Source organism: Mixophyes fleayi, chromosome 8, assembly GCF_038048845.1.
Source record: "Mixophyes fleayi isolate aMixFle1 chromosome 8, aMixFle1.hap1, whole genome shotgun sequence".
In the NCBI taxonomy this organism is placed as follows: Eukaryota; Metazoa; Chordata; class Amphibia; order Anura; family Limnodynastidae; genus Mixophyes; species Mixophyes fleayi.
Window position 1 is genome coordinate 139,639,366 of NC_134409.1, and position 25,180 is coordinate 139,664,545.

Below are 25,180 nucleotides of genomic sequence, written 5' to 3' on the forward strand. Positions count from 1 at the left end.
TGTACTGATTGTACATACCCTGTGTGAGTGTAAATACCCTGTAATTATTGTACATACCCTGTGTCAGTGTAAATACCCTGGACTGATTGTACATACCCTGTGTGAGTGTAAATACCCTTCACTGATTATACATACCCTGTGTGAGTGTAAATACCCTGTACTGTTTGCACATACCCTGTGTGAGTGTAAATACCCTGCACTGATTATACATACACCAAACCCTTGCATTGCACACTCAGACCACCATGAACAGAAAACTACAAATCAATTGGTATTCGGTTGCACATTTCAGGCTGCAGAGGTCTGAGAACATACAGAAACACACACACAGGTATATACATGGGTACACAAGAGACCCTGGGGGCCACACAGCCTGCACACTTGTACACAAGAGACCCTGGGGGCCACACATCCTGCACACTTGTACACAAGAGACCCGGGGGGCCACACAGCCTGCACACTTGTACACAAGAGATCCTGGGGGCCACACAGTATGCACACTTGTACACAAGAGACCCTGGGGGCCACACAGCATGCACACTTGTACACTGGGTACACAATCATGTCTTCGTTATGATGCAGGGTATGTAATTAGCCAAGGGTGACCTCTAAAAAAAACACTTCAATGTTAGAGAGAAAATCTCTCATAATGTTATGCAAATTGTCAGCGAGGCAATCAGGCTGTGCAGCCCGTTAGCTAGGCCGGCTACTGCCGCTGTACAGCAATTTGCATGCAATTACCCAGAGTGCCCTGGAAGGGCCCCTCCCAGGCCTTACAACCAGACATTAGAATGGAACACATTGGCTAGTATTACTGTCCTTATTCGGATGGAGGAAGGGAGAAGATACAGGAATAAAGGACACTGACCAGCCGCCAAACTACCAAATGTAACAGTTATCTCTAATTAACTCTAATAGCACATTGCACCTAAAACCGTCTGAACCTGCACTCCAGACATTCTTAGCTTAACTCAATGAGATTTATAATATGGAGAGGGTACAGCGAGTAATGAGCGGTTATCTGGAGAGGACAGTTCCAGTAACTAAAAGGGTCAAATAATACAGAGAGACACAAGCGACACATCTGCAGAAGAGTCCTAGCGGGAACACTACATCCTGGCCTTCTTATTAACGAATATATTATGTTTCACAATATGAGATAAATAGATAGAATATGATATAATAGATGCGACAGTGTGACTGCATGGACCTCCTATGCCACTCTGTCTGGGCAGCTGGGCACTGGCTAAGCTTGCCTTGGCACCGACCCCTCTCTTTATACCAAATTGCGCCCCTCTAACCGCAGTGGTCAGAGCAACTGGGTAACGGGCAGAGCGGTGGTACTGGATGCTGGGTCCCAACCTCAGAATAGACGGATAATGGATTAAATTGGTTTAATCTGTAGGTCACAGGAATTACATTAGGTAAGTAGGCGGCAAAGCAGGATCTTGAAGCAGAGATGTTTTATTAGCTCAAGAAGCCCTTATAAGGACAGTTACACTAGTTTGTGGTACTAGTGATCTTTCTAGAAGTTACAGAAGGAATGATACATTACATGAAAAAACAGAGCTCTTTGTATACAGATTCTGACACATGTTGGCAAGGGGTAACCCAGCTTTCTGATCCTAGCTGGCACCAAAACGTCTGAGATATTATGTCAGATCATTTAACATCTGGATGTTATATTTCTCTAGATTTGGATTTAATGCAATTTTAAACTTTAATACAATTGACATCAATTTCCTAAATTAATTGCTGGTTGTATTATTTATGTAGTTTGTCTATCTTCTAACAGGATAATAGGTAACAAACTCCTGCTGGGCATTCAGGCTAAAGAATGTGTTTGTCACTTCTGAGATGAAAAGACTTATTTAGCATTTCCTGCCTTCAGCAAAACAGATTTCCTCTAACCTGGCATAATACAATAGAAATCAGTACATTTCTAATACAAAAATATAAAACAGTATAAAAAAAATCAGTACACTTGCAAAATTACATAAATTACTGTAATTGAAATAAATTTCTACAATAAGTTATTTCTACGCTGCCCAGCCATAGAGAGATAGATAAATAGATAGATGGGTAGATAGCTACATAGATAGATATGAGATATATAGATGGATAGATAGATAGATAGATGAGAGAGATAGGCAGAAATGAGAAGACAAAAATATAGATAGATAAATATATATGTGATAGATAGAAGATAAATAGATAGAGAGATAGATGGTTAGATAGATAGATATGAGATAAATAGATCAATAGATAAATATAGATAGATAGATACAAGACAGATCTGAGATAGATAGACAGACATGAGAGGGAGCCTGGTAACATGATTATATTGCTACGTGCTGGAGCCCAGCTCTTAGGAACCAGCAGTAATAGGACGAATGCGCAGTGATACAATGTAACATTCCGTTGTGTGCACAATGTCAGCACAGTGTCCTTCACCCTCACACAGTGTAATGTGCTTCCATTCAGTAATGTTCCTCTGATCTTGTAATTATCTTCCATTTCCAAAAGAGCAGCATAAGTGACACAAATAACCCCCCGGCCGATCAATATCTCACTCCAGGCCCTCGCCTATTGTGTGAAGGGGTCGGACCATTTCAATCCAGCCAGGAACAAAAAGAAAAGAGATCAGAAAGGCAGCACTGGTGCCACTTCTGTCATCATTAACCCACCAACTATCAGACATATACAGGGTTTTATGGCTGCCACCCATGTGCCACTTTCACACGTGTGCTACCTTGTTACTACTCATGCGTTACCCTGTCAATTCCAGTCTTGTGCCACCTTGACACTGCAACCCATGTGACACATTGTCACTGCCACCAGTGTGGCATATCTGACACTGCCACCCACATGCCACCCTTTCATCGTCATCTGTGTGCTACCATGATATTGTCATGTGTGCCACCCTGTAACTGCCACCCATGTGCCAAATTGTCACTGTCACCAGGGTGCCACCCTGTCAAAGCCATCTGGTGCCACTCTGTTATTGCCACCTGTGTGCCACCCTGACACTGCCATCCACCTGCTCTCTATACACGGTCACCTGTGTGCCACAACGATATCACTCCCAGTCAGTGCAAGTCATGATCCACACCGGATCTATTACATCCATGTCAAATGCCATCTCTGCTGTTTGCCTCCCAATGACAGCCGGGTCATACCTTATAACAGTTAAATATATGCCATGTGTAGACTACAGGCTGGGTCACACCTTATCACTGCCATCTGACACTGCCAACTGCAATCATTCATCCATCACTGACAAATGTGTCATCCAATCCAACTACTGTCACACTATAAATAGAATCGTCACCTTCTCCTCCAAATAGGTCATCTGCCATCAGTGCCAACTGAGACGTTCAATGAGTAACACCTGGCACTGATATCACTGCCACCTGTAACACTCAGCGCCTGCTGTTCCCACACGCTAAGACCATCACACCCCAAACACTGCAATACCTCACGGTCATTGTGCCAACTTCATTGTGCCATCAGCGACAAGTTGTGTGCTTAGTATTACTACGTCATGGTAGTGCCAACACAATGACCTGCCTTCATATTAGGAGCGCTCCTCACAGTACAAGGAGTTTGTCACCGGATGTGTGTATTTACCACTGAACAATCTGACTCTACAACAGTCCCAGCGATTCCCCCCTAAATCCTTATAACTCAGCAGTGACGGAGGTAGTTTGGATCGTCGCTCTCTCCACAGTCCAATATCTCATCTTCATACAGACACAATATCGTGGATGACTCGTACAGTAATTATATGTAATAGAGTCGCCAGGACAATGAGGTTTGAGGCATTATTCCAGCATCAAGCTATCACTAATCCAGCGAGATGCCAATACAGATTATTTACCACTAGAGGGGTCTGATCAAAATTCTTTCATTGTATGAATGTCTTATATATCAGAAGAAACTGTCACTTATTTGAACAGCGCCTCACTCACTGGGACGCAGTCATCCTCGCTATATAGCAGTTGATCACTTTAAAAAGCCAGACGACGTCTTGCCTAGAGAGCTAACAATCACATCCGGTCAACGTGCATTTAGTAAGAATAGTAAGAAGATTGGCACTTGTGTGTTTTTATTACTCCCTAATGACTCCCACGCCTCATTAAGTGACAAAGTGACAAATTGGCTCCTTTCCGACGTGACTGAAGTCTTATTGTTAAGACATGCATACAACTTGTGCTGCGAAGGTTTCATGTAACTGTCATTACAGCGCAGAGAACAGTGACATATCGATGGCAGTTGTCATCACATCGCAGCAGAGGGAACGAGTCCCTAGTCAGGGGCTGCCAGACATGTTTTAGGGTCTCTCTGTCCAGCTCTCCTTGTTATAAGGAGCAGAGACCATCCGGCAAGTTTACAGCACGGCTTTAACTTCTCAGAAATAGCAACAAGCGATCTATACGAGGCAGTGGTAACATGATCTGCCCCACGCGCATCGCTGAGGAGTATGGGAGCGACAGCTGCAGTAATAATGGTTGTCCATCACTTCATCTACAGTATGTCAATGAAAGGCAGAGTATTTCTCTACTGAGACTACAAACAGAAAGGTCTCTAGACCGCAAGGCTAGCAATCTAATCCTTGGTTGTGTTATAAACTTGCAGATGCGGGGCTCAAATAAGATGTGTTGACTTTTTCAACCTGGGAAAAAATGCTATTACATTCCAATTCATATGAAACCAATGGTAGTATATACACAATAGATTTATACCACTCACAGTACAGGCCAAGGACTACAGCAAAAAACGTCAATGTGTAGATTAATAGTACACAGCAAGATATGTATATCCGTCACCTGCACACACTGGAGACAGACATTATGTGGGCTGTCCTAATATCAAGAGAATAGATAGGCTGCACTCTCAGTGATGTCGCTGGTTCCTAGTGACTGGATAGGCTGCACTCTCAGTGATGTCACTGGTTCCTAGTGACTGGATAGGCTGCACTCTCAATGATGGTACTGGTTCCTAGTGACTGGATAGGCTGCACTCTCAATGATGTCACTGGTTCCTAGTGACTGGATAGGCTGCACTCTCAATGATGTCACTGGTTCCTAGTGACTGGATAGGCTGCACTCTCATTAATGGTACTGGTTCCTAGTGACTGGTTAGGCTGCACTCTCAGTGATGTCACTAGTTCCTAGTGACTGGATAGGCTGCACTCTCAATGATGTCACTGGTTCCTAGTGACTGGATAGGCTACACTCTCAGTGACGTCACTGGTTCCTAGTGACAGGATAGGCTGCACTCTCATTGATGGTACTGGTTCCTAGTGACTGGTTAGGCTGCACTCTCAGTGATGTCACTGGTTCCTAGTGACTGGACAGGCTGCACTCTCAGTGATGTCACTGGTTCCTAGTGACTGGATAGGCTACACTCTCAGTGATGTCACTGGTTCCTAGTGACTGGATAGGCTGCACTCTCAATGATGTCACTGGTTCCTAGTGACTGGATAGGCTGCACTCTCAGTGATGTCACTGGTTCCTAGTGACTGGATAGGCTGCATTCTCAGTGATGTCACTGGTTCCTAGTGACTGGATAGGCTGCACTCTCAGTGATGTCACTAGTTGCAGAGCCTCGGGATTCTTACCTCTGGTATATAATAACTGGAACATAATCTTAGAAGAAGTCACTATGTCACAGTGTGCATTTGAGACTGGTGTAGTGGTAAGTCCAGCTAGTGCACATTTCAGTAAATAAGATCTATATGTATGGGCCACTAATAAGTAATACAGTTATCTGCTTATACACAGGTCACACTGGCCATTCACTGGTCCATTCTGTGAACACACAGACTGCTCTGTGTGTGATTGAGCTGGTAAGGAATGGGTTATTTGTGATCTGTGCATTTAATGTGTCTGTGGAATATCCCCCTTCCCCACACGGTTGTTGTAACACAAAAAACACAGTGATTTGTGCAACACTCTCCTCCGTCTCACACTCAGCATCAACGCTTCAACCATATAGACAGTTCCATTAAGGGGAAGAGGTGACGGTGTACATCAACGAGGCTCAGGGGTAAGGAGGCAGGTACAGCAGAGAGAGAGAGAGAGAGAGACAGAAAGAGACAAAGAGTGAGAGAGAGAGACTGAGAGAGAGAGACAGAGAGAGACAGAAAGATACGAAGAGTGAGAGAGAGACAGGGAAGGTAGAATGGGAGAGGTTGTGGGATATATGATGGAGGCTCAGGGGTAAGGAGGCAGGTACAGCAGAGAGAGAGAGAGAGAGAGAGAGAGAGAGACAGAAAGAGACAAAGAGTCAGAGAGAGAGACAGAGAGAGACAGAAAGATACGAAGAGTGAGAGAGAGACAGGGAAGGTAGAATGGGAGAGGTTGTGGGATATATGATGGAGGCTCAGGGGTAAGGAGGCAGGTACAGCAGAGAGAGAGAGATGGACAGAGAGAGAGGAGGGGAGAAGGTGGGAGAATGAGATGAGAGCAGAGTGATGTTACAGAATAGACAGACTGATAAAAATCAAAGCTGAAAACGTGACATAAGGCAGCAACTACAGGGAAGAGAGACACAATGTTTACACACTGCAAGAGGTGCAAATTTAAGCCTGTGCCCTCCCAGAGTATCTCTCTCCTTCCCATGTGCCCACTTAGGGTACCTCTCTCTCTGTGCCCTCCCAGAGTACCTTTCTCTCTGTGCCCTCTCAGGGTACCTCTCTCACCCTGTACCCTCTCAGGGTACCTTTCTCTCTGTGCCCTCTCAGGGTACCTTTCTCTCTGTACCCTCTCAGGGTACCTTTCTCTCTGTGCCCTCTCAGGGTACATCGCTCCCCATGTGCCCTCTGAGTAGACTTTCTATACGCCACCTGACTCTGCCCCTCTCATTGCCCTGATTGCTGATTGGCTGTGCACTGTATACCACAGGTAAGTATCACATTGCTGGATGCACTCTGGTCCCAGCACAGGGGCGATACAGCAGGCTGTCTGAAAGTTTCAATGTTCCCCCCTCCTCCGTGCGTTCGCTTCCTCAAGATGCTACAGCAGATGGTGTTGACATATACACAATCTCACTCACCGCTGCACCAGACGGTATTGTGGGTAAACCCTGGGAAAGGTGCCCTCCTCCCGCGTCTGGCACTAGCAGCGCCTGGACTCCCAGAGAGACGAGCATTTGGCAATGAGATGACTTGGCAGCCAGCAGGGAAGTGTTATCAGCTTCATACCGACTACCCCTCGTTACAGCTAAGACCAACCACGCGCAGCCTGCACTGCGGGCAGCAGAAGTCAATCTGAGACAACATTAACCCCTCATTCTACATCTCCAGGAACATTTTGGTGGTTAATAAAAAAAAAAAATACAACTGACATGAAAAACAAAAATTTCTGGTGATTTTAGCTGAAGGGATAATTAATAAGGTGAACAAACAGCTACATAAAGCTTTTAGGAGCCATTGATTTAATGAGGAAGCAATTTATCTACGCACACCAGGCTTCCTGTATGAAAGAAAACCATAGAAATGAATTGAGAACCTCCTGATATTCATTACATAAGAAGTGTGAGGCATAAATATATGTGGGGGGGGGGCACCTAATATAGCGGCCAGGTGTACATATGGGAGAGGGACATGGCACACAATAATGAGCCTTCACTATGCAGCCGAGTACTAAGGACTCCATCCTTCCCTCTCCATGAGGAAGACATGATAGATCTATTATGACCTAATGTTCCCAAAAACACATTTACACAGTCAGGAAGAGCGACACATCCTCATCATCACACGGAGAACAGGAGAGAGGGACGGGGGAGAGGCTGGAGAGGAGAGGGGGGTGTCAGGCAGTAGGGTGGGTGATTTCTGAATATGTGAGCTAGAAGCGCCAGGGGCGAGCAGATAACCAGCAGAAGGAGAGGGGGACGGGCTCGGTGGGAGACAAGGTGTGAAATTGCCAGATTGTCACCAGAGAGACTGACTAATTGCACCAGTACAGTCATTAACTTGTAGTGAGAGGTGGTCACTAGTGTCAGAACGTGACAGCTCTGTCGCACGCTGCTGTGGCGGAGGAAGGCTCACAGACACCGGGCGCTCTGCCAGGGCACCTCACCTCTCCCAGCATGGCCGCCATTCTGGTGACTCTGATCTGAACCACACATAAGGACACGGGGAGCGGAGGTGCGGGATGAGCCCGTGTTCAGGTTACTGATCTGCTGCTGTCTCTCCAGGACAAACTGCTGAAGCTTAAACTGGATTAACGGCTGAACTGAAAATCAGAAATCAAGACATGCATGACAGGAGACGGAGAATGAGGGACAGAGAGAGCAGGGATGGAGAGAGGGAGAGAGAGCGGGGATGGAGAGAGGGAGAGAGAGCGGGGATGAAGAGAGAGAGCGGGGATGAAGAGAGAGAGAGCGGGGATGGAGAGAGCGGGGATGGAGAGAGCGAGGGATGGAGAGAGCGAGGGATGGAGAGAGCGAGGGATGGAGAGAGCGAGGGATGGAGAAAGGGGGACAGAGAGAGCGAGGGATGGAGACAGGGGGACAGAGAGAGCGAGGGATGGAGAGAGGGAGACAGAGAGAGATGGAGAGAGAGAGAGTGAGGGATGGAGAGAGAGAGACAGAGAGAGCGAGGGATGGAGAGAGGGAGACAGAGAGCGAGGGATGGAGAGAGGGAGACAGAGAGAGCGAGGGATGGAGAGAGGGAGACAGAGAGAGCGAGGGATGGAGAGAGGGAGACAGAGAGAGCGAGGGATGGAGAGAGGGAGACAGAGAGAGCGAGGGATGGAGAGAGGGAGACAGAGAGAGCGAGGGATGGAGAGAGGGAGACAGAGAGAGCGAGGGATGGAGAGAGGGGGACAGAGAGAGCGAGGGATGGAGAGAGGGGGACAGAGAGAGCGAGGGATGGAGAGAGGGGGACAGAGAGAGCGAGGGATGGAGAGAGGGGGACAGAGAGAGCGAGGGATGGAGAGAGGGGGACAGAGAGAGCGAGGGATGGAGAGAAGGAGACAGAGAGAGCGAGGGATGGAGAGAGGGAGACAGAGAGAGCAGGGATGAAGAGAGGGAGACAGAGAGAGCGAGGGATGGAGAGAGGGGGACAGAGAGAGCGAGGGATGGAGAGAGGGAGACAGAGAGAGCGAGGATGGAGAGAGGGAGACAGAGAGAGCGAGGGATGGAGAGAGGGAGACAGAGAGAGTGAAGGATGGAGAGAGGGGGACAGAGAGAGCGAGGGATGGATAGGGAGAATAAAAGAGAAGGAGAGAAGAGAACAGGTGTAAGAAGCAGGAGTGTGAAGTAGGGGGAGAGATAAAGGGAAACGAAGGTGAACACCCACAAAAATATAGGGGAACAAGTGTAAACGATGGATGGTTAAATAGTAACTGCTGAACATACACGCTGGAGGCAGCCATTGTGTAAATTCAACCTTTCAATTTATCAGAATTATTGACAGTCATGTTACTCACTCATAGGCTTCATCCACATGAACATCAGTCCAGCCAGACTCTGACATCACTGGTCCCTAGTGAACTGATAAGACTGCATTGTCAGTGACATCACTAGGCCCTAGTGAACTGATAGGCTGCATTGTCAGTGACATCACTGGTCCCTACTGAACTGATAGGCTGCATTGTCAGTGACATCACTGGTCCCTACTGAACTGATAGGCTGCATTGTCAGTGACATCACTGGTCCCTAGTGAACTGATAGGCTGCATTGTCAGTGACATCACTAGGCCCTAGTGAACTGATAGGCTGCATTGTCAGTGACATCACTGGTCCCTAGTGAACTGATAGGCTGCATTGTCAGTGACATCACTGGTCCCTAGTGAACTGATAGGCTGCATTGCCAGTGACATCACTGGTCCCTAGTGAACTGATAGGCTGCATTGTTAGTGACATCACTGGTCCCTAGAGAACTGATAGGCTGCATTGTTAGTGACATCACTGGTCCCTAGTGAACTGATAGGCTGCACTGTCAGTGACATCACTGGTCCCTAGAGAACTGATAGGCTGCATTGTCAGTGACATCACTGGTCTCGAGTGAACTGATTGTTAAACAGTGGACCTGCCAACAATATGGATGCTTCCACGGTGTAGGCAGCAGGTGCATTTAAATGTGCTAATAAGATAGGAGGAGAAGGTAAGAGAGATACAAAAGGAAACAAATGGTGAGGTTTAGAGAAAAAAAAAAAGGAACAAAAATTGTGATTTAAGGGACAATAGATAGGAAAGAGTTAAAGGAAGGATACAAGAAGCAGTATGGAGTGAAGAAGAAAGTGTAAATGTAAATAGGCAGATTGCGCGGGGGGGGGGGGGGGTTGCGGGTGACCGTTGCCCCCCCCCCCCTCTTTGTCCTTCCCAGTATCTGCCGTCCGCCGGCTCCTTCTCTCCTTACTACACATGCAGCTTCCAACACAAACAATGCAAATAAATAAAACAAGTCTGGATTTGAAGAATTAAAATTATAATTAAAACAAAGCTACTAACTAGTAATTAGTGAGGCGGGAGGGAAGGGGCTGCATTGTTATTATTAATTAACATGCGCAGAGATTAAACCTGAGAGGGATTTGCTGAACTCTCTGCCTTTGGAGTCTGTAACGGATTTGTGCTGGAGAGAACTCTCCTCCTCGTAGCTTCAGGGGGGTAAAATGACAGCACGAAGCCCACTGTGTCTATGGCGGCGGGAGGGGGCAGTAAGACGTTCAACCACACCAAATGTCAGCGGCAATCAGTCACCGGGGGGCACCTAACAGGCAGCAGGGACTGGCGATAAAAGAGACAGCTGTGTGATTGTGAGGACACATCTATCAAAACAGGTAACTGAGTAAAAACGGTGTTGTAACCCGTAGCAACCAACCAGATCATCAAGTTTAGGAGAATCTGATTGGTTACAGAAGGGTTACAGCACCTCCTCTACCAGTGACCTGTACTAAGCGTTAGTAAATGCCCCCGCTGTGTTCAGTAACCAAAACTACACAATATATGTAGACACAAGCACTCTGTTGGTGCAACGTGCATACGTGTGCTGTAGCCCACACAACACGTGTCAGACCTGCTGCACTAGGGAGCTGCGAGCTGAAATCCAGCGAGAAAACTACCGTAATAGCGCAAGATTTTTGCCGTTTCCGCCAACAATTGAATATGCCGCACAGACTAAGGTTAATTTAATAGCAGCCAATTCACCTACTAGTATGTTTTTGGAGTGTGGGAGGAAACCAGAGCACCCGGAGGAAACCGACACAAACTCCACACAGGTAAGGCCAAGGTCAGGTATTGAACTCATGACCCCAGTGCTGTGAGGCAGAAGTGCTAACCACTGAGCCACCGTGCTGCCCATATAGTATTCTGTCCAGGAGAAATGTAATTGGTTTCTTAACATATTAGCAGTTATTTTGTAAAATATATTTCACTGCCTCTAGACCTATCTGATGGTTAATACAGATACACAGAGACCAAATGTCTAACATTACCCATTGATAATTAATATACACATGTACACATAGAGTAACGCACACACAGTGCACTGACACACATACACACACCGTGCACATACACACAGACTGACCGGAGGCCACGTTGCACAGGAAGTCCCCCCTCCCCCCTCAGGGTTTCCCTGGGTATTAATGCATTAGTTGGCTAATCTGTTTTACTGCTGTATTTTTAATCTAATTAAAACTGTCATCCTAAACTGATTGAGATCAGAAGCTTGTCAGAGAGGAATGGGCACTGTGACTAATGAGGCCCAGACAAGTCACACCGACCCAGTAACCAAATACATTCTCACACAGCCACAACTTAACATCTTAGCGCCTGGGACGAGAAGGAAAATGCCCCCTCCCCCTCCCCCAGCCCTCAATTTTAACCAAATTAGCCTAAAATATTCATAAACTTTAGTGTTACGCTCTTGGCGGTCGCCCCTCTCACACAGCCCTAGTTACGGCCCTGCATTCACACATCACTAAATTACCCCTGAACACTTACGTGTTCCCCATGTGTGCATCTGGTTTCCTCTGGGTGTTGTGGTTTCCTCCCACACTCCAAAAACTAGTACTAGTAGTTTAATTGGCTGCTGACAATATGAATGTGTGTGTGTGTGTGTATGTTAGGGAATTTAGACTGAAAACTCCAATGGGTCAGGGACTAAGGTGAGTGAGTTCTCTGTACAGCGGTGCGGAATTAGTGGCGCTATATAAATAGATGATGATAATGACTCCTATAGACAAACTCTGCAGACAAGTGAACAGAGAAAGAGACAGACGGGTGTGAACGGATTTTATAGACACACAACGAAATCTGCACACACTGACTCCAGGGGAAATATTACAGTATGTCACCCTATGTATGATCACAGAACCATGTGATATAATGATAATGTCCCTGTAAATATCTTATCTATATAGTTGTAGGGACGCCATTGTTCTAGATGGAGAAGAGCGATTAATTCTCCTTTAAATGCTTCTAGGGATAAATAAACAATGATATTCTATTTGAATACAATTTTGTTCATACTGAAAAGATAGAGACTAGAGATAGTTCTCTCTCAGAAGCTACATGTTTCCCAGCTTATCACCGATTAGTACCTCATGCTTGATAAGTTTTATAATTGAATAGTTGCTAATGTCCCAAAACACCAAAGAATTGTTTCCAGGAATGACAAACAGAATTCCATGATCTAATTTCCGATTTTCCATCACTTGGAAACAAAATTATTTGCAGCTCAGTGATCAGACTCCCTGGCTCAGTGATATCTTGCCCTGGCTCAGTGATCAGACCTCTTCTTGGCTCAGTAATCAGACTTCTCCCTGGCTCAGTGATCAGATCTCTACCTAGTTGAAAGATCACATTTCATTCTGGCACAGTGTTCAGATCTTTCCTTGGCTCAGTGATCAGATCTCTCTATGGTTCGGTGATCACATCTCTCCCTGGCTTAGTGATCAAATCTTTCATAGCTCAGTGGTCAGATCAATCAGTGATTGGATGCCCCTAATGTGACATGCCCACAACCCCTCATGCAACTCCTACTAAATATTTACATTGCTTTCTGACAAATACATTTATTGCGGATACCTTTTAAAAATGAGCACTAAGTAGCAAATATCGCTTTTCCACCCTATGGCCAAATCATTATGAACAATGTAGAACTGAAGTTTTACAAACAATAATTACTAAACAAAACATATCCCAGAGATAGGGGTAGTTAGGCCTAATTTATATGGCGTACCCCACACACAATTCCCCAGGAACCAGTGATGTCGCTGACAGCCCAGCCTATCAATGCACCAGGAGCCAGTGACATCACTGAGAGTGCAGCCTATCCAGTAACTAGTAACCCATGACATCACTGAGAGTGCAGCCTATCCAGTCACTAGGAACCAGTGACATCACTGAGAGTGCAGCCTATCCAGTAACTAGTAACCAGTGACATCACTGAGAGTGCAGCCTATCCAGTAACTAGTAACCAGTGACATCACTGAGAGTGCAGCCTATCCAGTCACTAGGAACCAGTGACATCACTGAGAGTGCAGCCTATCCAGTAACTAGTAACCAGTGACATCACTGAGAGTGCAGCCTATCCAGTCACTAGGAGCCAGTGACATCACTGAGAGTGCAGCCTATCCAGTCACTAGGAACCAGTGACATCACTGAGAGTGCAGCCTATCCAGTCACTAGGAACCAATGACATCACTGAGAGTGCAGCCTATCCAGTCACTAGGAACCAGTGACATCACTGAGAGTGCAGCCTATCCAGTAACTAGTAACCAGTGACATCACTGAGAGTGCAGCCTATCCAGTCACTAGGAGCCAGTGACATCACTGAGAGTGCAGCCTATCCAGTCACTAGGAACCAGTGACATCACTGAGAGTGCAGCCTATCCAGTCACTAGGAACCAATGACATCACTGAGAGTGCAGCCTATCCAGTCACTAGGAACCAGTGACATCACTGAGAGTGCAGCCTATCCAGTCACCAGGAGCCAGTGACATCACTGAGAGTGCAGCCTATCCAGTCACTAGGAACCAGTGACATCACTGAGAGTGCAGCCTATCCAGTAACTAGTAACCAGTGACATCACTGAGAGTGCAGCCTATCCAGTCACTAGGAACCAGTGACATCACTGAGAGTGCAGCCTATCCAGTCACTAGGAACCAGTGACATAACTGAGAGTGCAGCCTATCCAGTCACTAGGAGCCAGTGACATCACTGAAAGTGCAGCCTATCCAGTCACTAGGAACCAGTGACATCACTGAGAGTGCAGCCTATCCAGTCACTAGGAACCAGTGACATCACTGAGAGTGCAGCCTATCCAGTAACTAGTAACCAGTGACATCACTGAGAGTGCAGCCTATCCAGTCACTAGTAACCAGTGACATCACTGAGAGTGCAGCCTATCCAGTAACTAGTAACCAGTGACATCACTGAGAGTGTAGCCTATCCATTCACTAGGAACCAGTGACATCACTGAGAGTGCAGCCTATCCAGTCACTAGGAGCCAGTGACATCACTGAGAGTGCAGCCTATCCAGTAACTAGTAACCAGTGACATCACTGAGAGTGCAGCCTATCCAGTCACTAGTAACCAGTGACATCACTGAGAGTGCAGCCTATCCAGTAACTAGTAACCAGTGACATCACTGAGAGTGCAGCCTATCCAGTCACTAGTAACCAGTGACATCACTGAGAGTGCAGCCTATCCAGTAACTAGTAACCAGTGACATCACTGAGAGTGCAGTCTATCCAGTAACTAGTGACATCACTGAGAGTGCAGCCTATCCAGTCACTAGGAACCAGTGACATCACTGAGAGTGCAGCCTATCCAGTCACTAGTAACTAGTGACATCACTGAGAGTGCAGCCTATTCAGTCACTAATAACCAGTGACATCACTGAGAGTGCAACCTATCCAGTCACTAGTAACCAGTGACATCACTGAGAGTACAGCCTATCCAGTCACTAGGGACCAGTGACATCACTGAGAGTGCAACCTATCTAGTCACTAGTAACCAGTGACATCACTGTGATCGCAGCCTATCCATTCAGCTGGAACCATGAGGCACAATATATCTGTACTGATGTTTATAAGAAAGCATAAAACTCTGTTCCGTGCACACAGCAGCCAAACTGTGCTATCGTCTCGACAGCCATCAGCGGGCTCTTCCAGACAGTTACCTTCAGGGCTCGCACTTTTTTGGCGAGGAGAGTTTCGATGTCGGCCGCCACCTTCTCCACCAGCTTGCGAGGAACATTCTCCTTCACCTCAAATAGGTTGCGCTTGTCTCTGTAGAGCTGCAGGGGAACAGCACAGACGTTTGTCAGGAAATGTTACGTGAATATTATACTGTTGTTGAATAGTGCACAACACATTATCACTGTGACCAATATATATATATATATAAACACCACATTATTACTGTGACCAATATATATATATATATAAACACCACATTATTACTGTGACCAATATATATATATATATATATATATATATATAAATATATATAAACAACACATTATCACTGTGACCAATATATATATATAAACACCACATTATTACTGTGACCAATATATATATATATATAAACACCACATTATTACTGTGACCAATATATATATATATATATATATATATATATATATATATAAACAACACATTACCACTGTGACCAATATATATATATATATATAAACAACACATTATCACTGTGACCAATATATATATATATATATATATATATATATATATATATATATATATATATATACATATACAACACATTATCACTGTGACCAATATATATATATATATATATATATATATATATATAAACAACACATTTAATCAAAGAAAGAGACACCCATCTGTAATAACGCACCAGCAGGTAATGTACAACAAACAAATCTGCTAATAAATCGGGAAGGAGCTAGGGCCACAAGCAAAGGCTCGGGGGCCACATGCCACCTTTTGCCCACCATCAAACTTAAATAACAGTCTTCTTCATGTGTTTCATAAAACTCTCAGGTGTCTCAGACATTACTGGCCTGTGCTTGGTAAACACGAGGGCTACTGGGCTACAACTTATAGACGGAGGACACAGTAAAATGGACAAAACAAGAATCTCCCTTCGCAGTGTAGTGCATGAGATTACAGTACTCAGGAGATCTGTATCCAACAGCAATCAATTAGATTTGTGTTTTTCCAGTTGCTATGGGTTACAACACCTGTGCGCTAGTTGTTATATATAACACAGATTCTATATACATAATAGTTAGTGGTGTCTTTTTTTTTTCATTTTGTCTTCCACATTTTTTTCTTGCCCTGTTGAGTATCCTCCATGGTGTACTTCTCATAAAAAAGGTCAAATTATCATCATCATTTATTCATATAGCGCCACTAATTCCGCAGCGCTGTACAGAGAACTCATTCACATCAGTCCCTGCCCCATTGGAGCTTACAGTCTAAATTCCCTAACACACACACACAGACAGACACACAGACTAGGGTCAATTTGATACAAGCCAATTAACCTACTAGTATGTTTTTGGATTGTGGGAGGAAACCGGAGCACCTGGAGGAAACCCACGCAAACACGGGGAGAATTATACTACCTCATCCCAAACATCACAATGGTTTTATATTATCACTAACACCCCTAGTGAGTGAACATGATTTTCTTATGCCCTCACTAACCCTGCTCCCGTTGGTTTTAGGAGACACACAATAACAACATTATAATACTGTATAATCCTCATTTTATGGTGGATTATTGTGATAGCCAGGCATAATCTGATAGGACAAATATTCTGAGCCCCCAAGTCTCCCTACGCCCAGGCAGCTGCCTGTTCTGCCCTGTAATCACTAGTCCATCAGCCCCACATAAGTATTAGATGTTATCGGGACACTGTCCTGCTCCTCACAACATCTGTCTGGTGACCCAATATCTCCTCACACTTCCCTGGTTCCCCCAATAAATTCAATTCCTCACTATTATTTCACATCTTACTCTATTACTCCCTATTATTTCTTCAAATGTGAAGAAGAGGGCAGCCCCCCTCCCCGGGACTGTATCACATCCCCCATCACCCCCCGTTACTCTCCCTCTCGCTGAACTCAGCTGTTTAACTGGTTCTCCCCCCGGACCCCTCAGCTCTACCCAGCGCTGATCACCAACCATCATAAGATTATGTAAAGGAGATTGTGTTCTCCCTGAAACAGTCGTTTGCTGAGTCTGCACCTGACAGCCGAGAGCTGCTACAAATAGAGATATTAAATCAGAGTTCTGGATGCTGAGTCTGTGGGATTGTAACAGCAATATCCCAGAATAGTAGAGGAGTCCGGCAGTCAAACAGGGAAACGCTGAATGTACGGGTCAGGGGCCGCAAGACACAGTCTTACAGTATTCTTCTCACTCATTATTCCCAGTGCTTTGTACTTATTACCCCGTACAGGATCTCTCTTCCCAAAATCCTCTAATTGCTTCCATGAGCTCAAATATGTTGTTTGTATTTTTTCCCAGGATCTGAACGCAATTATCTATATAACAGACCTATGAACGTCATCATTCCTCCTGCAGAACATCTCAGGAGATCTGCAGAACATTGTAACAACCAGATCTTCCTGGAATCACCTAATACAATCACGCAAACCGGCTGTATTTACAATTTTTATTCCTGAATATATGTTGTCATTTTTCGGAGACAATGATGCTACATTCGAAAAATAAGAATTTAAAGTTATGTTATGAAAAAAACATTATATCAGGTCACATAGATGTCCTGAATGCTAGCGCACCTCCAGCTTATACACGCCCGGGCACACCTCACATTGGAGCGTTTACACACCTCACATTGGAGCGTTTACACACCTCACATTGGAGCGTTTACACACCTCACATTGGAGCGTTTACACACCTCTCATTGGAGCGTTTACACACCTCTCATTGGAGCGTTTACACACCTCACATTGGAGCGTTTACACACCTCACATTGGAGCGTTTACACACCTCACATTGGAGCGTTTACACACCTCACATTGGAGCGTTTACACACCTCTCATTGGAGCGTTTACACACCTCTCATTGGAGCGTTTACACACCTCACATTGGAGCGTTTACACACCTCTCATTGGAGCGTTTTCACACCTCACATTGGAGCGTTTTCACACCTCACATTGGAGCGTTTACACACCTCTCATTGGAGCGTTTACACACCTCACATTGGAGCGTTTACACACCTCACATTGGAGCGTTTACACACCTCACATTGGAGCGTTTACACACCTCACATTGGAGCGTTTTCACACCTCACATTGGAGCGTTTTCACACCTCTCATTGGAGCGTTTACACACCTCTCATTGGAGCGTTTTCACACCTCACATTGGAGCGTTTACACACCTCACATTGGAGCGTTTACACACCTCACATTGGAGCGTTTTCACACCTCACATTGGAGCGTTTTCACACCTCACATTGGAGCGTTTTCACACCTCACATTGGAGCGTTTACACACCTCACATTGGAGCGTTTACACACCTCACATTGAAGCGTTTACACACCTCACATTGAAGCGTTTACACACCTCACATTGAAGCGTTTACACACCTCACATTGGAGCGTTTACACACCTCACATTGGAGCGTTTACACACCTCACATTGGAGCGTTTACACACCTCACATTGGAGCGTTTACACACCTCACATTGGAGCGTTTACACACCTCACATTGGAGCGTTTACACACCTCACATTGGAGCGTTTACACACCTCACATTGGAGCGTTTACACACCTCACATTGGAGCGTTTACACACCTCTCATTGGAGCGTTTACACACCTCACATTGGAGCGTTTACACACCTCTCATTGGAGCGTTTTCACACCTCACATTGGAGCGTTTTCACACCTCACATTGGAGCGTTTACACACCTCTCATTGGAGCGTTTACACACCTCACATTGGAGCGTTTACACACCTCACATTGGAGCGTTTACACACCTCACATTGGAGCGTTTACACACCTCACATTGGAGCGTTTTCACACCTCACATTGGAGCGTTTTCACACCTCTCATTGGAGCGTTTACACACCTCTCATTGGAGCGTTTTCACACCTCACATTGGAGCGTTTACACACCTCACATTGGAGCGTTTACACACCTCACATTGGAGCGTTTTCACACCTCACATTGGAGCGTTTTCACACCTCACATTGGAGCGTTTTCACACCTCACATTGGAGCGTTTACACACCTCACATTGGAGCGTTTACACACCTCACATTGAAGCGTTTACACACCTCACATTGAAGCGTTTACACACCTCACATTGGAGCGTTTACACACCTCACATTGGAGCGTTTACACACCTCACATTGGAGCGTTTACACACCTCACATTGGAGCGTTTACACACCTCACATTGGAGCGTTTACACACCTCACATTGGAGCGTTTACACACCTCACATTGGAGCGTTTACACACCTCACATTGGAGCGTTTACACACCTCACATTGGAGCGTTTACACACCTCACATTGGAGCGTTTACACACCTCACATTGGAGCGTTTACACACCTCACATTGGAGCGTTTACACACCTCACATTGGAGCGTTTTCACACCTCACATTGGAGCGTTTACACACCTCACATTGGAGCGTTTTCACACTTCACATTGGTGCGTTTACACACCTCACATTGGAGCGTTTACACACCTCACATTGAAGCGTTTACACACCTCACATTGAAGCGTTTACACACCTCACATTGAAGCGTTTACACACCTCACATTGGAGCGTTTTCACACCTCACATTGGAGCGTTTACACACCTCACATTGGAGCATTTTCACACCTCACATTGGAGCGTTTTCACACCTCACATTGAAGCGTTTACACACCTCACATTGAAGCGTTTACACACCTCACATTGAAGCGTTTACACACCTCACATTGAAGCGTTTACACACCTCACATTGGAGCGTTTACACACCTCACATTGGAGCGTTTACACACCTCACATTGAAGCGTTTACACACCTCACATTGGAGTGTTTTCACACCTCACATTGGAGCGTTTACACACCTCACATTGGAGCGTTTACACACCTCACATTGGAGTGTTTTCACACCTCACATTGGAGCGTTTACACACCTCACATTGGTGCGTTTTCACACCTCACATTGAAGCGTTTACACACCTCACATTGGAGCGTTTACACACCTCACATTGGAGCGTTTACACACCTCACATTGGAGCGTTTACACACCTCACATTGGAGCGTTTACACACCTCACATTGGAGCGTTTACACACCTCACATTGAAGCGTTTACACACCTCACATTGGAGCGTTTACACACCTCACATTGAAGCGTTTACACACCTCACATTGGAGTGTTTTCACACCTCACATTGGAGCGTTTACACACCTCACATTGGAGCGTTTACACACTTAAATGCGAAATGCGCCAGAGATTCCTGTCCACCCTTCCAGTGGCTCCACCTCTACTCTTCAGAGTATGTGTGGGCGCAATGGAGACCCATTTGGAGCCTCTGAAGAGTGCCGGACCCCCTCACTTGCTGCACCCCCTCACTTGCTGGCAGGGCATGATGTTACTTGTAGTTCCAAAGCATTTCAGGAGCCATATATGGGCCATGGCTGGTGAACCATTAGTCTCTAGGATATGGGCGTACACCAGTTTGATCCAGGAAGAAAACAACTAATGAAACAGAAATTATAAATATAATTTTAGGCAACTAAGGGGGCTGCCACACATATCCGGCTCCGATGTTAGTTAGTATTTGGTGCCTGTGCACATTTAAGAATCGTTGGCATTAATCAGGCTGTATAGGCGGGAGGATGGCACAGCCATTGGCACTGCACCTGCGCTCACTATAATTAGCGGATTTGTTCTGCATCAACACATGAGAGAATGTAGGAGACAAAGCGGTGGGAGGGTACACGGGGGAGGGGAGTAAGAAGTGTCTCCTACATGTGATTTTATGGGACCCTTGTCTGAGCCGCCTGGGGGGGGAGTGTGGGAAGTGACCCCATTAATGATCTTGCTGCAATTAATGGGCCGGAGAAACGGATTATGCGCTGGGTCAGACCGTGATTGTCACTGTGACAGACACTGGTCCACATAGCGGGATGTTAACAGAGATGTCACTGAGGTAACAAACGTTTTATCCGTCTCACAGATACTTGAAGTGACAGACGAAAATATATGGGGGCGGCCAGAGGATGCAAAACAGACTCCATAGGCCGTACTGAGGGAGACGTACAAACCACAAGAGCTACAGACCTGCAATTAGTATAATTATTCTTTATTTACATCAAGGGGATCAGGACACAAACAAATTACATACAATGAGATGTAACAGAAGGTAAAGATGGCCTTAGCCATATGAGCTTACACTCTAAAAGATGTGGGCAAAATGTTTATTTAAGCCCTGAAACAGGAATATTACCCAAAATTAATTTTGGATAATTTGAATTGGACAAATGCAAAGATGAACAAAACATAGGGTTGGCCTATAAAATGTGTGTGTATAAAATGCATTTTGCACTGTACTTATACAACAAGGTACAGTCCATTGGCACACTGCATCTGGGTAATTAGACACACACACAATCAACACTGCGCCACACCCAAGCGCAGCAACTGCACGCCCTCCTCCGTAAGTCCATCTGTGCGATGTAACTACGCTTTGCATCAGATTAGTCGCAATGCACATGCCCATAGCTGGCACCTGTGTTTACAGTTACACGTAAATCACATTTGTAGCGTACAGCACCTGTCCACAGAGATTGGGGGGCTCAGGGGCGCTCACAAGTTTTCCACGCCCCTATTTAGAGAGGAAGGTTATCTTTAGATTCGCCTTGTTACCATAAGGTGATGATACACTGTACCTGCTCTAGACACACCTATGCTCTGTAGTGTCGGCTGTCACATATCACAGACAGTTGGCACAACATTTAGGACAGATATCACATCTGTTCTCCTGAGTACCAAAGTGAGACTCCTACTAACTCTTTGTTACGTATATTCACACACATCGTGTTACTTTTGTCACTGGAATCCAATGTCATCACTGTCAGAAACACGATGACCATTTATTTACATAGTTCCACCAATTCCACAGCGCTGTACAAAGAATATTTGACATTCATATCAGTCCCAGCCCCATTAGAGTCTAAATTCTCTAAACACACACACACACACACACACACACACACACTAATGTTAATTTTGTCAGTAGCCGATTAACCTACCAGTGTGTTTTTGGAATGTGGGAGGAAACCCGAGCACCCGGAGGAAACCCACAAACTCATAGTCCCAGTGCTGTTAGGCAGAAGTGCTATCCACTAAGCCACCGTGCTGCCCTAGTTCCAACTGGATCCATAAAATAAGAGATTCTCAGTGCACAACTAGATCCTGTAGATCAATCAGTGTCGGGTAAATCTGTCTAATAGACAGCAACATTTCTACTTCTGTCCTGAAAGCCCCTCTACCAGGGCAGACTGTTATAGTGGGGGTGTTTATGGTCACCCCACACCTTGTCTCAGCCTCTCCGAATTACCCCTGAGCAGCACGATGGCTCAGTGGTTAGCACTTCTGCCTCACAGCACTGGGGCCATGAGTTCAATTCCCGACCATGGCCTTATCTGTGAGGAGTCTGTATGTTCTCCCCATGTTTGCATGGGTTTCCTCTGGGTGCTCCAGTTTCCTCCCACACTCCAAAAACATACTGGTAGGTTAATTGGCTGCTAACAAATTGACCCTACTCCCCTCTCTGTGTGTGTGTGTGTGTGTGTGTGTGTGTGTGTTAGGGAATTTAGACTGTAAGCTCCAATGGGGCAGGGACTGATGTGAGTGAGTTCTCTGTACAGCGTTGCGGAATTAGTGGCGCTATATAAATAAATGGTGATGATGTTGATGATGTATCTGATAGACATTATACCCATCTTGGCCTTATAACCTCTTAGAGAAAGAGGATTTATGACAATTATCTTGCACAGGAGAATATCAGATTGTACCTTCCCTAAGTGAGTATAAGGGACCTTCCACACTACAGTAAACTGATCTACAAGGACACGATGAGTCCATAAGTTCGAGCAGCCGGGAGATAAACCATCTCCTATAATTCAGACTCAGACCCATTTTTGGTCACAACGTACCGGTACTACCAACCCGCCTAAAGCGCTGTACCCTTTGTGGCGGGTATCAGTGTATTGTCACACACAAGGGTCTATTTATCAACGGGTGATGAGCTGTATTACCAGTGATGGCGTTTGTGCCGTCACCATATCTGTTCTGTTATCACCATCTCACGATGCGATTACTGAGCAAAAACATTTACAATACTGTCTTTTATCATAATAAAGAATTTGTTTTCATGGATCATTGTTAAAAAAAAAGGTTTTTCTTTTCATCTTAAATTAATTTCATTTCAATTGAAACTAAAAGCTTCAATCTGTGTTTTCTGTTCCACTGCGCAGGCGCTCAGCCGCTAAGGGACATTCTTTTGTTAAATAAGCATAATTTTTTTTAAAAAAACAAAAACTACATATCACTGGGATCGAGGCTTTAATGATAAATACGCCCCTAAGACTCTCAGGAAAGGTGCCATTCTGCACACAGAGACATGGCGAGGACACGGTTCTACACCAATGCATTTTTCCATCCTATGAAAGTTTTTCTCCATAAGTCCATGATCTTTCTCATAAAAGTGAATGCAGGTGTGCGACCACCTGTAAAAGCATCTGTACTGCAGCATTTACAGTGTTACGATTCGTAAACGATGCTTATTTTATACTAGTAACTACCAAAATATAGAAAATTCTTGAGGAAATGAAGTATACAAAGTATACTGAAAGCAGGTGTTTCCACACAAGTGTGATTATTGAATTACTGAGGCAATATCCCATGATGCTGAGCAGGTCTGGTTGTCCAATACTTTCTATCATAGTCCATGGAAGAGCCCTCAGCGCCTCCGAAAGTGGGGCGGTGGGTGGTAAATATTTGGAAGAAGACGGCTCAGCATGTAAAGCCAGAGACGCTGCTTATCAGCCAGGACACCAGCGCGATCCCTCTGATACATATCAAAGCTCCTGTCTGACTGTGTCATTGTCTTCTACTGGAAGGGGAACCGATATCTGAGCAACTCAACTGAATGAAAAGAGCTGTAGGATCTGTCAATAATACATATTGATTGGAGATTTCACGGCATTGTCTACACAGAACCAACAATATGACAATGTAACAAGGTGCAGGAATGATACAAACCTGCAACATAATTACAGTAAAGTGCTTAGTAACATAGTAACAGCCAGTTCCCATTTCATCTTTATTAAGCGCAGAATAATAATTCAGCGGCTATGGATCGAGGGAGGGAGGGGGGGGAGCTGTGCTACTATGGAAATAGAGGGAGGACCCCAAATCTCTGCACTTTTTGATGTACCTCTGCGAATCCTGCAAATTATAACACTGCAAAATGGAGCAAATTACAGCCTGTAGTACGGCGTATAATGGACACAGGCTGGAATCAGCAATCTGCACCACTCTGGATCTGCATTAATTGCTTTATAACTGACCCTGGACAGCTGGAGATCACAGGAACACGGTACACGTGGGGCAGGAGACACGGGAATGAGGGAGAGAGAGGGAGAGAGACAGACGGGCTGAGATAATAGAGGCAAAGACAGAGAGAGGCGCAAGAAATGAGACTGCAAAGCAGAGGAAGAGTGAAATAAGAACGGGAGAATATATGGAGATACTAAGGGGTAATATTCAGAGTACTGTCCTTATCCTACACAGGCATCACCAATTCTCCCCCCCCCCCCCTATATACAGGGGCGTAGGAACAAAAATATTCATGGGGGGGCTAAGGACTACTATAGGACTTGCAGCCCCTTTTTCTCATGTTTGATATCAGAAAGTGGCTTGAAGGCTTCTGTGTAGAAGTTCATGGGGGGGGGGGGGGGGGCACAGTCTTTGCTGTAAATTTCAATGAAACGATAGTTCTACTAATGTTCATCTTGCTGTATAACATCTCACCAGTGACTAATATAAAGTCTTCCAGGGGCTCGCTGGTGGGGGGTGGCTGCAGCAGGAGGGGGTGGAATGAGACGCTGCATCCTCTATTGATCATAAAACGAGGCACATCTTCCACGTATACACACAAGCAGTAATGTCTGCTGGAGGTTGTAGTACTACATGTC

At 45.4% G+C, this 25,180-nt stretch overlaps 1 protein-coding gene across 2 annotated transcripts in view; it reads right to left on the reverse strand.

Annotated features, from left to right (window-relative positions):
• CACNA2D2 (calcium voltage-gated channel auxiliary subunit alpha2delta 2) overlaps nt 1–25,180 on the reverse strand; it is a 138,543-nt gene that overhangs the window by 65,811 nt on the left and 47,552 nt on the right. For both annotated transcript variants that reach the window (XM_075183841.1, XM_075183840.1), the window contains exon 3: nt 15,139–15,255. In XM_075183841.1, coding sequence (XP_075039942.1) covers nt 15,139–15,255 — 117 coding nt within the window. The remainder of the gene's footprint in view (nt 1–15,138; nt 15,256–25,180) is intronic.